We start from the raw sequence: 14,303 nt of genomic DNA, 5'->3' as shown, positions 1-14,303 counted from the left end.
TTTTAGTATGGTAGCTTTTAATATGTGAGGTTTTGCTGTAATGGCTTTTGACCTATAGTAGTGAAAATCCTAACTTGTCTCTAGTCCTGTCCTTAACTGTTGTTAAGTATTGTTAGCAGCTTATGGTAAAACTGTCCTTTTCCTCTGTGAGACAAAAAATACAAAGTCTAGAAAAGCGTCTGCTTCCCCTGGCCCGACAAAAGCACTAACCTTGGCCAATCAAAGATAAATCAGAGTGTCCTTCGGTTTTTAAGTCTCACATGATTTTAATCTTAGAATTGTGTTTGTTTTTGAGGGTGCAATAGTTTCCATGACCAAAATGGCCTCAGGCAAGAAACAGATTTTTTTTTTTTTGACAGCTGTAACTATAAAAATTCTAAATTCTTTATGCATTTCTGCAGCAAAGTTAGTTCTCATTTGAATAATTTTTTAATGGGACATTTAAGCAGATAAATAAAGGCCACAAGCTTACACTCCAGGCCAGGTCCCTGTCCCCTCACGTCTGTAACTGCGGCCATGAGGAGGCCCACCTCGAACTGGGGAGAGGCAGCGAATCCTCTCCCCAGTTCAGGGCGTCCAGGGGTCAGCAGCTGGGTCTGCGGGCGAAACTGGTGGCAGCTTTCCAGCGGCTGTGCTCACAGCCGCCCAGAGGGACCCATCTGTCTCTGCCCTCATGGGCAGCATACAGTTTGCAGGACCCTGGGTGGCCTCGGTGTCTCCCCCGCTGCGGGGAACCAGGGGACAGGCGTGCGCGGTCGCGGGTGCCAGAGCTCCCCCCTTTTCCACCTTCCGCGGAGCCGCGCTTCGGTCTCCCCGCTTCTGGGTCACTGCAGCGCCTTTTCCGCATCTTTCCGGTTTCGATGTCTCAGTGAAGGCGATGAAAGAGGAACTGCCAGAAGGAAGTTACGTGGTGAAGCTTTTGGGGTGCGTGGGAACGAACCTTCGTTTCTGCACATCCGAGGGCCCGCAAGGCCGAGCTCTGCGCTCGGGAAGCGGAGCGGACGCCGTGTGGGCCGCAGGGAGCTTGTAAGCCCGGGCCCCAGTTCACTCTAGCACACAGGAATCGTGGACAGTTTGCCAGAGCAACATTCGGGACTCGGGGTCTGCCAGCAGCCTTCGCGCACCTTCTAGAGCTGCGTTGAGACTCAGAGATGGGCCCAGGGCACTGGATTAGAGCCAGTTTGGGTGCTTCCTGCCCAGCCAGTGCATGGGCTGAGGGTGCTGCTGGTGCGTGCGCCTGCGAGGACTCGCCGCCTGGCCCCCATCTTCGGCTTGGCCGCTTGGGGAGCTGTAGTCAGTTGGGCAGGGGTCTCCCGGGCATAGAGATCAGGGAGGTGTCCACGTGGCCAGCAGCTGTGCCTCATGGTCCAGGCCCAGGGCTGCGGGAAGCACCGGGAGGCAGGTTGGGGGCACTGCTTTGTCTCAGTGCAGCTGATGCTGACGTGGCCCATGTTGAGAAGCTCGCAGAGTGGCGAGTAGCCCGAGGCCGCAGCGCAGCTTCTGGAGGGCGTCCTGGCGGCCCTGGCTCGGTGGCCAGTGAGAAGGCTGGGCTCCCCAGCGTTCTGTCTCTTTCTGTCCTGTCACTTGTATAGGGGGACACCGAGGATCACCCCTTGTCTCCCCATGCTCCCAGCATTGCTTCTAGCCAGGCCACAAAGGGTAGCCAGGCCCGCCGGCTGAAATCAGGCCCCCGAGTGCAGTGTGTGTGGGGCCAGGCGGTGGGGTCCTGCAGAGCAGACGCAGCACAGTGCCGGCGTGGGGGACAGGCACCAAGCGGGGCCTGCGGAGTGTGGAGCAGATGGGCGGGGGGTCCACCCGGGCCGGCCCCAGCGTGCCCTGAGTGGAGGGCGGGCGCTGGGCGCGCACCTGCTCGCTCCCCGTCCTTCTGTGCCTCTCACTCGCCCTAGAGTTTGACTTGCCTTCCCTGAGAAGACGACTCAGGCCCTGCAGCCAAGCGAGAGGACAGTGTGGCGGCCTACCAGGAGGCCCGGCACGCGGTGGTGGGCTAGCTCCTGGGGCACAGGGACCCCCTTGCTGAAGGTCAGTCTCACCCCCTCTGTGTCCTCGCGTGTCTGTGGGGCTCAGGGCCACCCGTCCTCCCAGCCCAACCCTTGGCCTCCAGGCCTGAGTGTCCACCTGTGGGTGTCTGTGTGGCCTGTGTAGGTCACACGGGAATGATACACTCAAGGTGGCAACCCTTTACTTTTCAAGGAATGAAACGTGTAGAATTTGTCAGCGGATTCCTTGGTGGGCGGTAGGCAGAAAGGGGGATGCCGGTTCCACGCGCGGTCTGCACACTGGCCACCCGACACCCTAGAGAGGGGAAGTTCAACAAGCCTCCCTCCTAAGCTTTGCACCTGGCAGCATGGCTCCTAGAACCTCTCAGGACGGAGGTGGTTTCCGTGTTGGTCCTTGGGTGGCCCGTGGTTGGGGACAGGGCCAGGGGTCACCTTCCCCCCCACGCTCTTGTGGGAAGGCCAGTGCTCAGAGCGAGGCCAGATTGGTCAGGGACATGTCAGGGCAGCACCTGCAAGGGGCTCCCAGTGGGCTGTGCCCGCAGGTGCCTGTCGTCCCCCGGCTGGACGCTGGGCCTGGCCCAGAGAGCAGTGCTTGCACACCGCGCTGAGCTGGGGACGGGGCGGCCCAGCGCAGGAGCCCAGGATGGCCCGAGGGAAGTCGTGCGGATCGTCCATGCCCAGGCACAGGGCAGCGACGCAGCGGTGGGCGCGCCGACGGGCCGAGTCCGGCCAGCCTCGCCCTCGGCTACTTGTGCGTGTGCAGATCGTGCCATCTGGGTGCGTGAGAAGCTGGGCCAGGTGTCTTTCAGCTCCCTCCCAACCCGGCGAGATGCCGGGAAGAAGCCGCACAATGAGGCCGCCGCCCAGCTCATCGGCTCCGCCCGCGAGCGGGCTCTGGGCTGGCTGACCTGGTTTTGGAGCAAGTGGACAAGGTGAGTGGGGCACGGCCATCCTCGTGGGGTGTGGGGCTTGAGTTTGAGGCTCACCTTTGGTGGTGGCCGCTATCCTGGGAGTGAGTTGCTGGTCGGCAGGCGGCTGCTGGAGAAGGCAGAGCTGCTGGGCCCCCGGCCCTTTGCGGAGAGGTCCATCGTCGAGCCTGTGGAAGGCACCGGGGGCCTGGAGGAGGACGCAGCCCTCCCCGAGGGGCTGGAGGGCTGGAACCAGGGCGGGAGGAGGGCCCAGCAAGCAGCGTCCAGACCCCAGAAGGCAGGTTAGAACGTAACTGGAACTGCATTCTTCAGCAGGGCGCTTGGGGCCCGCGAGGGTGCCCGCCCGACCTCCCGTCCTGTCCTGCCCTGCTGGCTGGAGAGCAGAGCCGTGTGTCCTCGGGAGTCTTGAGTGTGCGCTCGGTGGGGACCGTGCCTCAGCAGGAAGTCCTAAGTGCTGGCCACTGTAACCACCCCGAGGAGAGGCGCTCTGGCCTCACTTGAGAACTCCAGGTCTGGCGAGCTGGCAGAACCGAGGAGAGGGAGGTCCGAGGCAGCTGTCAAGGGGCAGTGCGAGGTTCTCACGGGAACGCTTGGGCCGCGGAGGGCCTGCTTGTCAGTCAGGAGGGAACGCCACCTCCCGCAGGTGTGCAGGGGGAGGGTGCCGCAGCCCCCACCTCCCTACACCTGGGTGTGGCAGTCCTGCTCTGCAGGTGACGGGCCCGGCCCATCAGCAGCACCCTGCTCCTGTTCCCACGTGGGGGCCTCGCCGGCCAGGGGCGCCTGGGTGTGTTCCCCAGGAGGCCAGGCCTCTGCTGCCTGCAGGCCGCTCTGGGCCGTGGCGTCCAGCTGTCACCCCTCTGCCGCTCTTCCTCCTGGTGCTGGACAGCAGCAAGGTGCAAGGAGGACACTTCTGGGTCGGGAGCTCCGTTCGCCGCTTGTCCGCTTGGTCCTGGGAGCCTGGGGCGTGGTGTCCCCACGCGTCTGTCGTCGGCGCACAGCTGCCTCCGGGAGCCTCAGAACCACAGTGAGGGCGCTGGCCGCTGCCTTCGAGGGGCGGGCGGTGCCGGTCGCCCCCGGGACAGCCCTTTGCTCCCGACGCCGCTCTGGGCGCCCGCGCGCTGCCCCGCGTGCCCACCGCCCTCAGCCCGGCCAGGACCAGACTGGGATTCAGTCTTAAGTTGTCCAGATCATTTGTTATATTTCCCTCAAAAATAGCATTTCCCGCTTGGGACAAGCACTTTTGACGTCCACTGTTTGTGAAATATGCACTGCTGTGTCTTGAAGTTTCCGAGGCTGACTCTCTAAGGCAGCCTCCACCAGCCAGTCTCTATTAGTGGCTGCCTAGGGTCCTGCCAGGGTCCTATCTCGGGGCTCCCTCTGTTGGAGAGGGCATGCTCCCCTCGATCCCAGGAAGGCCCCACTCGTGGCATCCAGAGCCTGGGGGTCTCTTCCTTTTGAGGCTGGGTGCAGCCCTTCCTTGGGCACAGCCATGGCCATACCTGGCCATTGGCACCCTCAATGACTTCCCCTGCCTACTGCACCCTCTGCCTGCACCCCCATTCTCAGCCCCTTCCTTTGCTCCCTCAACCTGTTGTGGCCTTCACACCACCTTGATACTCTGCACGAGTTTCGAGTCAGTTCCTGGGCCCGTGGACGGAGGTCACCTGCCCGAAGATCTTCAGTGGAGGAGGCGTAAGGTTTGAGGAACCACCTGGCTGGCGCCCTGCCCTGTCTCTGGGCCCCTCGTTTCACAGGGGATTACAGTGGTTGGGGTTTTGCCCTGGAGCTCCTGGGAACCCCCCCGGGGCTGGGAAGAGGCTGTCCAGGCGGCACCCGCACCTCGTCTAGCCTGGGCTTCTGTGGGGGCAGGGGCTTCATTTTCATGACTTGAGATCCAGGGCACTTGTTCCCGAAATGTGACCCAAATAAGCAGTCCGGAGTGCAGCACAGAGGGGCCCCCAGTGGCCTCAGCTGGAAAAACAACAGTACCAGCTTGCTCCTGGAGCAGCCCGCCCCCCTCCCCGCCCGCCAGCATGCACCCCTGAGCTCATGACAGCTACAAAGGAAGAGACCATAGTTGGGCCTTAGGATGGGTGACATTTTAATCCCACTTTTTATAATTGAGTTCTGGAAGCTGCAGCAAGAAAGACAGAAATCGGAAGGAAGACCTGGGCAGGTAGGGTGGGTGGGGCTCTCGGCTGCCCTTACAGGATCAGTGTGCAGTGAGATTACTGCCTGCCTGGTAAATACCCTCGTGTTGCTGCCCGTCACGGGCGGAGGGCAGGCAGGGCCCCCCCCAGGCCCCAGCATGGGAGGCAAACTGCATTCCCGCGGGGACTGGCCTTCCACGCACGGGGGGCCCACGTGCCTTCCCCAGCAATGGTTCAGTGAGCAGCAGGCCAGAGCAGGTTGGCTTGAGGACGAAAAGCAAGCTCACGCATTTATATTAAAACTATCTTGGACTCGCAGTCGGCAGAAGCCTGTTCTGTCCTTTAGCACATAAAAAGCATTGTTGTGGCAGCTGAGCCTGGTGCCCCTGAATTGGGGGCCTGAGGTAGTGGCCAGGTCCCCTCACGACCCTAGCGGCCCTTGGGCCACTCCATCCCAGGCCAGAATGCCAGCTGGAGACAGACCCATGCATGTACATGACAGGCTGTGAGATGCGTCCTGGGCAAGGAATGGGGAGGAGATGAACCCCGCCTGCCCCCACCCATCTAGCAGTTGGTGGCAGTTACGCCACATGTGGTGTCTGAGCCAAGGAGGGCGGGTCCAGCTGCCTCACAGGGATCGACAGGCAAGGTTTTAGGGCCCGGGGAAGGGCCCTGGTGCTAGCAGTGCCCTGTGGGCGGTAGAAAGGGGACGAGGTTGAAAACAAGGTGACACTTTTCAGGACTGACACCCCTCCCCCATAACTGGCTGGACAGCAGAGCATCTGTGGTCTGGGATTCGGCATGGCCATTCACAGCCAGAACCCCAAGACCCCCAGGGGGTTTGCAGAGCGCTGTCATCTGGTCAGCTCCCCCCTCGCCTGGCACCCACTCTGGGATCTTATGACACACGAGAGCACTGGTCCTGCAGACAGATTTCCACAAGGCCCAGGCCACTCGCGTCCCGTCCCTGGGGGGTATCAGCCCTGACCCAGGGATGAGGAGAGAGCTGGACTTAAGGCCACTGGGCTGTGCTTGTGCTGGGGTGCCTCGAGGCCCTGACCCAGAGCAATGTGGGCTGGGCAGTGTCCTTGGGCCACGACTGTGGGGTTCCCCTGCCTTGGCTGGGCCGGCCTAGTCCTCCTCCGGCGGCTCCACAGTGAGAATCGTGTCCACAGTCGCTGGCTGCCGCTCAGAGGTGCCGAGGGGCTGCAGCTCGCGGTTCTGCCCAGCCCTGGTGCGGGTCCAGGACGGGGATCTCAGACAGCCGGGCCGGGGCAGTGGGTGCAGGCCTGGTAGGAACACGGAGGTGGGCTCAGCACGGCCGGGGGCTCTGAATGTCTCCTGCAGCTACTGGGCTGGGCCTGTGGGTGCCTCCAACATGAGGTCCAGTCACACATTGGGGTCCCCTGGGGGCTTAGACAGTGGAGGGCCAGGCCACCAGCAATGCAGACGTGTGGGCCTGGCCGAGTGCAGGGCTGGGATATGAGCCTCTCGCCCCCAGACTCCACCTGCACGGCATGAGCAGGGAGAGAGGCAGGTCACTGGGCCCACACACCCCTGCTGGCTGCCTTGCCATTTCTGAGGCCTTTGGGGTCTTGGGCCAAGGGCAGTGCCCCTTTGGGAACTGAAGGGGAAAACAAGGCAGGCTGAGCTGAGGCGGGGCCAGGGCAGTGGAATGGCACCCCGCTCTGCTCAGCTTAACTCGTGATTAAATTCACACTTCTTAAATGCCACCTTCAGTAGATCTGTGGCTTTGGCCTTTGGCGTTTGAAAATCAAAACCGCGGGGTGGCCATAAGAGGAAGACCCCTTAAAGCTGGGCACAACAGGTACGCAGAATGTAGATATGCTGACTAAAACAGCACTGGTGACGAGTACTCATTTAAACACAATCGAGAGAAAATTATTTTCAAAAGTAGGGCTTTGCAGGGAGCAGTGCCCGGTGGTCCTGACCCCGGGACCTGCCCGCACCGCCCGCCGCACCCCAGCGCCAGCCCCACCTGCTGGCGAGTCACCGGCCAGGTTCTCATCGTCAGAGTCCGCGAAGACCTCGGCCAGCTCCTGGTCGGACATGTCTGTCAGCTCCGTGAGGTCCAGGAGGTCAAAGTGCACCTCCAGGGAGGAGACGCTGCTCAGGGGCTCTGGGGGTGGGGGCTTGTCATCGGCACAGGCCCCCCCCCCACGCCAGGCCCCCATGCAGGCCCCCCACACAACCCCGGGAAGAACCAGATCTCTGGATAGAGCCTGGGGCAGCCAGACCCCAACTCTGCTCCCCACACTTCAGACCGAACACCTTCTGGGGTCCCCCACTTTACAGATGGCACAACCAAGGCCTAGGGGACCAAGCCTTAAGAGTTCGATGGCCAGCACACCCCGTGGAGTGTCTGGATAAGATGTGGCCCCTGCCCCCCAGTTCCTGGGGGGCCCAGGTCCCCATGGAGCATGCCAGGCACGTCAGCTGTACTTACGCCTCCTTTCTGTAACCTGCAGGAGCCCTGGTGCCGGTCCCGAGATGCCCACCTCCTCCTCCTCAGCCACAGGCGAGTGGCAGCTGTCTCCTGTCCCGTGGGCCGGGGTGCTCAGGGTGGCCTGTGGCACCTCAACCTCCTTAACTATTCCTACAAAAGACAGAATGCATTACCTGGGAGGAGACATGGGGGGGTCCCACACCGCCGTGCCTGAGCTTGGGAGAACACAGGCTGTGAAGGTCTGGTGGGGACTTCCTCACTGGTCCCTGCTCACCTGCCTGTCCTGCGTGGACTGGCTCCGTGGACTGTGACAGAACAGGGAGGCAGCAGACCCCCTGGCCACCAACTACACCTCATGACTGGGACAGTGTTCCTCCAGGAGTTTTTTTATGCAATTTTTCTTTGAAATATATAATTGCTCACTTTTTTATATTTAAGTTTTTTGTCAGACAAGGGCAGGAGGTCTCCTGGGGATCTGCTTGGTGGAGACTGCCACCCAGAGGTGGGACCGCTGGCCCGAGGGCCACCAGTCTCGCCGTCTGCTGCTCTCACTTCGCATCCCTCCACCCATGCCCCCTACCAGCTCCTGCAGAATGTTCCAGAGCCTGCTCGCACACCCCTGAGGTAACCGGGCCCCTTGGCTCCCATGACCCCACAGTGGCTCTGCTGCCGCCCTCCCCTGGGACCCCACGGAGCAGGTGCGAGGTGCGGACTCGTGCCCTGCAGAGCCCCCGGCCCACTCCCAGCCTGCCAGCTGAGCGCCGAGAGCAGGGCGCAGACGGAGCCCCCGGAGCAGCTGCCTGGAGCGGTGGGCCGAGGGGGCCCCAGCTGGGGCCCCCAGTGCCAGCAGCTGCCTGCAAGGGGCAGGACTGTCCTCCCCAATTGTGTAGCCAGCAGCCCGCATGCCGCCCTGCGGGGAGGGTGGGTCTGGAGGGTCCCCAGCTCAGTGGGAAGTGGGCATCGACCCCCAGATGCAGATCCAGCAAGGCCGTCCTGGTCTCCTCCGGGAGGGCACCCCCACTCTCCCCCCACAGGAAGTGTGGCCAAGGGAAGGTGGAGCTGCTGACTGGCAGCCTGTCAAGCTTTGTACCGGGCTGTGTCACCACATGGACCCTGGGGCAGGCCAGGCTGGACAGGACTCAGGGGATCCGGTTCCGCCCTCTGCCGGAGTGTGGCTTCTGAGCATCCTGGGAGGGTAGAGTTACACCCACTCCTGTCCTGGCCTACCAGCCTGGCAAGGACACCTCCTGGCCCAGAGGCCGCGCGAGACGTGCCCCTGCTGTGAGCTGGGTGAGCAGGGACCTCTGCCTGGAACCTCAGACCAACATCTGAGAATCCCTGTCCAGGATCCAGGAAGTGCCCGGGGGGGCCTTCGCTCTGCAGGACGCTCTGTCTCTTCAGTGGGAGGTGGCGCAGGTGCGTGGGAGTGGGCTCGCGCCCCGCTGGCCTGTGCCGTGGCCACAATTCTAAGACACTTCCACACCCACAGCCTGTGGCGGTAGGTGACTGTGTCCGGGCTGGGTGCTCACGGCAGGTGCTGCCATCTATCTAGAGAACCCAAATGGGGCCGGTGACTCGGGTCATAACGGCAGTAGTGACGGTGACTCTGTGCCAGGCGCGGCCCTACCACTGTTTCTAACGTCACAAGCAGCTGTGGGGGAGGGACGCTGAGTGTTGGGCTTTAGAGACGGAGCACGTAGTGGCTCAGCTCGGCCCAGGCACACAGCACAGGGGATGATGGGGTCTGAGCTCACAGCCACTTCCCGCCAGCCTCTGTTCCTGGCCATGGCACAAGGCTGAGAGCAGGGGCCAGAGGAGGGAGGCGAAACCCTGACCCCACGCCCACAGGCGAGCAGGAGCAGGTCCCTGGCCCCGACCCAGGTGGAGGGGGACTTCTGAAAGATGGGATAGAGGCGGGGTCTCTGCTCACAGCACCCTGTCCCCGTGTCACTGGGTGGGGCCCCTCATCTTGACAAGAAGGCATTCATCCATCCATCCATCCATCCATCCATCCATCCATCCATCCATCCACCCACCCACCCAAACAAGATTTCCTGAGCACTGGGGGCACTGCATGGACAAAGCACATGTTCCTGCCCTGTGTGGGGTGGGCAGCTTGCAGGGGTAGTGGGCGCTGTTCTCCTGTTAGAGGGAGCTGTGCCACACCTGGGGACACCGGCAAACAGCACACCCCTTCCCCAGAGTGGGGAGAGGCACTCCGCTACAGATCCTGGGGCCTGGGGGCCTTGGACAGCCCCGGGACAGACCCCCACAGGCACAGTGGGCCGTGCACCGCGCGGAGCACATTCGATCAAATCCCAGCATCCCCGAAACAGCAGAGCAACTACGTGTCACAGTCCACAGGACGCAGCGTGTCTAGGTTTTGATTCTTTTCCATACCCCTTTGGCTTGGCCTGGTCTTTATAAATGCTGTCGCCCTGGCCTGTGGCGAAGCTGTGGGGGGCAGGAAAATGCAGAAGATGTAGCTTCTGACAGACACTGGTCTTATGGCCAGAAGAAGGTAAAGGAAATGGGAGATTGAGTCAAGATGCCAACGCAGATGCAGGGACACAGGGCCCTGAGCCCTGGGGATGGCGTGCCGTGGTGCAGTGGGTGGCCGTGTCCGGGCTGGGTGCTCACAGCAGGGGCACCCACTGCTCCTCAGACCGTTAAACGCAGTCGCCACATGAAGCAGCAATTCCACTCCTATGCTTAGCCCAAAGAATGGAAAGCGCACGTCCACACGAGCACTTGCACATGAGAGTGTTCACCACTGCACTACTCTTGGTAGAAGCGGAATCAAACCCAAATGTCCATCTAGACAATGGAATACTACTCTGCCATGAGAAAGCAACGCCGCACTGACATGCTACGACGTGGGCAGACCATGAAAACATCATGGTGAGCGCCAGGAGCCAGTCACAAAGGGCCGTACGTCATGATTCCATTTATCCAGATGCCCAGAACAGGCAGCTCTACGGAGGGTAGATGGCGAATTAGAAAAGACAGGAAGTAGATTGGCGGTAGCCAGGGGCTAGGTTTAGAATGGGGAGTGACTGCTGACAGGCACGGGGGTTTCTTTTTGGGGTGATGGAAATATTCTAAAATTAGATGATGGTGATGATTGTGCAACTTCGTGGATACAGATGCTCCTTGACTTACGAGGGAGTTACATTCCAGCAAGCTGAAAGTATCGTAAGTTGAAAATGCATTTAATACACCTCGCCTACTGGGCATCATAGCTTAGCCCAGCCGATGTTAACCATGCTCAGATCACGGGAGGGACAGGGCATCGTATCCCTAGTCTGGGAAAAGATAAAAACAAAGTGCGGTTTCACAATGCGTATCGCTCTGGCGCTGCCATAAAGTCGAAAGTTCGAGGTTGAATCAGTGTAAGTTGAGGCCACGTGTACACTAACAACACTGAATTGTACATGGCAAAAGGATGGATTTTTATGACGTGAATTATTTCTCAATGTAAAAAAATCCTCTGTGGCAACACAGGTTGACCACCAGGCCCCAGGCTCAGATGCCGGGGCTGGGTGTGAGCAGCGTGAGCTCCAGGATCCAGGCTCATCCTCGTGCACAGCAGGTGCACCGTGGATGTCTGCAGAGTGAGTGAAGCCACAGACCCACGCCACAGTCACAGTTAATGACCGGCTGTCTGGCGCATCAGTCTGATACCTTGGTGGGCAAAGGGACAAATCTCTGCAGGAGACACCCACCGCTCTTCCTGGGGTTCGAAGCAGAGTAGTGATCTCACAGGCAGGCAAGGGGTAGGTGCCTGGCAGCCCGACCGAGCCGCAAGCTGGGTGGCTTAGCAGCCCCAGAGTCAGCCAGGGCAGGGCAGAGATGGCGGGTGTTTCTGATGCCCCAGGAGGCCCAGCCCATGGGAAAGCAACACCTGGTGCTCAGCCCAGCACAGCCCCTGTGGGAGAACGGAGTTGGGGTGCCACAGCCTGTCCTCACCCAGGGCTGGCTGCTGATGTGAGTGGAGCTGATGGGGTTTCTTGTGCTATGCTGCTGACCTATTTTCCAGCACATTTGTGCCGAGAACCTGGCCCAGATCTCAAGTTCTTTGCCATGTGTCCAGGTCCTTGCCCCAGCATCAAGGCACACTGCACACACCCATGAGTGAACAAACAAGTTAATGAAGTGAATAAAAGCCATAGAAACCCAAATGGCGCAGGGAGGGAGAGAGGGTCACAGAGTTGGGGCACCTGCGCCCCATTCCCAGGTCCTTATCCTGGATTCAGGGCCCCTCCCCCGAACATGCGGAAGCTGCTGGTGGCCCCAGCCAGGCTCAGCCTCTCCGGGGAAGGTGGACTGGGACTCTGGTTTTCCAGAGGCAAAGCTGGGGGGCTCTTCAGGAAGTACACTCTCCACCACACCCTCACACTTCTCATCTTCGTGCCTGTACATTTCGAGCATTAAGAAATTATGGTTAATTTGTTTAGGTGCAAAAACAAGATTTTGATTACGCTCTACAAGAACCTTATCTTTTAGAGATAATTATGGGTGAAGTATGTCTAGATTTCCCACAAATTACTGCTGGGGCGGGGATCTGGTTTAGCAGGCGGGAGGTGGCTCTCGGGGCTTTACCATACTGCTTCCTTTACTCGTTTGTGTGCTCCACATGCTCCAGAGTAATGTGTTAGTGACCTGAGAATGACGGTCACAGCCACCCTCACGTGACTTCATGAGAGCCCATGGCATGGGGGTTGCCAGCCCACTGTGTGGGCAGGAAATGGCCACGGGGTGACCTGCGTGAGTCCTGAGTGTGGCCCCAGCCCCACCACAGTGCCCGCACAGAACAGCACCTGGCAGGTGCAGGCTTGTGCACTGAGGGAGCCGGGCTGAGGCTTCCAGTGAGTGAGGCTCAGTCACTGAAGGGCCCTCGGGTCCTCTCCCACAGGCCTGCAGCGGAGGGGCTGTCTCTTCTGACAGAAGTGGACACAGGCCCATGGGAGGCTGCTGTGCCCACATCTCACAACTGCGCCCCCAGCCCTTGCTCTCTAAATGGTCCCTTTCACAACCCACAGAGCTGCCACTGGGCTGTGCAGGGTGGGGGTGGAGGTCCGGGGAATGTCCGCCTGGGGGGGGGGGGCGGGGAGGGAAGCTGGATCCCGCCCACAAATGACAAAACAAAGAAAACCCACCCTCTAGCCCCTGGGTGTGTCTGGCTGTGCCTGCCAGTCGCAAAGGGCCCCCAGGCAGCTGTCTGGAACGCACCTGCGCTACCCGGCTTGCAAACAGCAGCGACGGACCCACTGCTTCGGAACACCTCCCGGGCCAGCACTCTGGGTCTCGGAGGAGGCCGCTGGTGCCGCTGGGGCATCCTCAGCGAGTTCAGGGAGTGGCTCCGTGGGATGGGATCCCCAGGAAACCAAGGATGCCCCTGCGGCCTGGCCAGGTAGGCGGGTTGAGGAGTCGTGCAGTTTGCATCCAAGTTGCGATGCGGATGGCGCCCACAAACATTCCTGAAGGGCTCGAGAGGGGTTCCTAGGTTTCCTCTCGCTAAGGGAGGGTCTCAACCGCCAGAGTCCCGGACAGCTGACCGGCTGCGGGGACGGGGGTCTCTCCGTGCACACCTGCCCTCCCAGATGTGTGCTCCCCTGGGCCTTGCTCAGGCCGGCAACCCCTGCGGGCCGTGCCCCCTCCGAGACCCTCTCAGTCCGGTACTGAGCAGGGTTCCGCCGCGGCCCCCTCCCACCCCACCGCCGCCCTAGCCCCGGGAGCCGCTGCTGGGCGAACAAAGCGGACGCGCCGCCAAGAGGGCAGAGTCGCCCCCCACGTCTCGCCCACCCGGACCCCAAACTCCGGCGCTGATCCCCAGATCCACGGCTCGGCTCGGAGGGCTCCAGGAACAAACCCTGGACCACCCACAAGGGGACCGCCAGGCTCGGCTGCCGGGGCCCGGCGCGCAGAGGACCGGGGGGCGGGGACGCGGTCTGTGCGCCCCCTGCCCGGCGCGGCGGGCGCCCGAGCGGCCGGCGGTGTCCGCGGCCCGCGGGCGCGGCAGACTAGTGGGCCGGGGAGAAGGGGCCGCGGCTCGCTGCGGGCAGGGCGTCGCTCCCGGCGGCTGGGGCCGCACTCACCTCCCGGGCCGGCGCCCTCCGGGGGCTCCATGCGGCCGGCGGCGTTCGCCCGGCCCCAGAGTCCCTGCCGCTGCGGCGGCGACTCGGCCCCGGCTCCTGGCTCCCGGCTCCCGGCGCCGCGCATCGGGCAGCAGCCGGGGGGCCGCGGCGGCGGGGAGGAGCCCGCGGGGCGGGGCCCGCAGCTGCTCCGGGGCCGCGGCCGCCCCATCCTCCCCGCGGCCCCGCGGCACAGGTGCGGCCCCGCCCCGGCCCGCGCGCGCCCCCTGTCGGCCCCGGCCCTGCGGACTCCCGCCCGGCGCCGACCTCGCCCCCACCGCCCACCCCGCGGGCCTGGCCGCGGCCTCCCACCCCTGAGCGCACACTCGCCCCGCAGCCGCGCGGACGGCTGTCCATTTGTGACCCTGCGCCCCAGATATGTATGGGGCGCCAACTATGAGCCCGCGCTTTGCACAAGGAGAGGGAAAGGCGGAGCCGACACCAGAGACGAGGGACCGTAAGCGCAGACCTGCAGATTGTAATGGGTGTTATGAGGAAACGGGGTGGGGGGTGGTGGCGAAGCTGAGGGGTCGTGGGTGGGGGATGGGAGATGAGGAGATGGGAGCCGGCAGGGAGGGCGCTCCTGGGAGCGGAGGCAGGGTCCG

At 62.1% G+C, this 14,303-nt stretch overlaps 1 protein-coding gene across 2 annotated transcripts; it reads right to left on the bottom strand.

Moving 5' to 3' along the window:
• Positions 1 to 5,024: 5,024 nt before the first annotated feature.
• Positions 5,025 to 13,884, bottom strand: DBNDD1 (dysbindin domain containing 1). 2 transcript variants are annotated; one of them, XM_016128949.2, is made up of 4 exons: positions 13,663 to 13,884; positions 7,565 to 7,714; positions 7,097 to 7,237; positions 5,025 to 6,386 (listed from the first exon to the last, which is right to left on the bottom strand). In XM_016128949.2, exons 1-4 carry the CDS (start codon positions 13,868 to 13,870, stop codon positions 6,229 to 6,231), a joined length of 657 nt encoding a protein of 218 aa, XP_015984435.2. In that variant the 5' UTR covers positions 13,871 to 13,884; the 3' UTR covers positions 5,025 to 6,228. The 2 variants fall into 2 exon arrangements, with proteins under 2 accessions (XP_015984435.2, XP_036087073.1); XM_036231180.1 differs by lacking the exon at positions 13,663 to 13,884 and adding an exon at positions 12,797 to 13,211.
• Positions 13,885 to 14,303: the final 419 nt, after the last annotated feature.

The sequence above is a fragment of the Rousettus aegyptiacus genome, unplaced genomic scaffold (assembly GCF_014176215.1).
Source record: "Rousettus aegyptiacus isolate mRouAeg1 unplaced genomic scaffold, mRouAeg1.p scaffold_m13_p_14, whole genome shotgun sequence".
NCBI classification, from domain to species: Eukaryota; Metazoa; Chordata; class Mammalia; order Chiroptera; family Pteropodidae; genus Rousettus; species Rousettus aegyptiacus.
The sequence above is the reverse complement of the archived record's forward strand: the minus strand, read 5'-3'. Positions and strand labels throughout refer to the sequence as shown.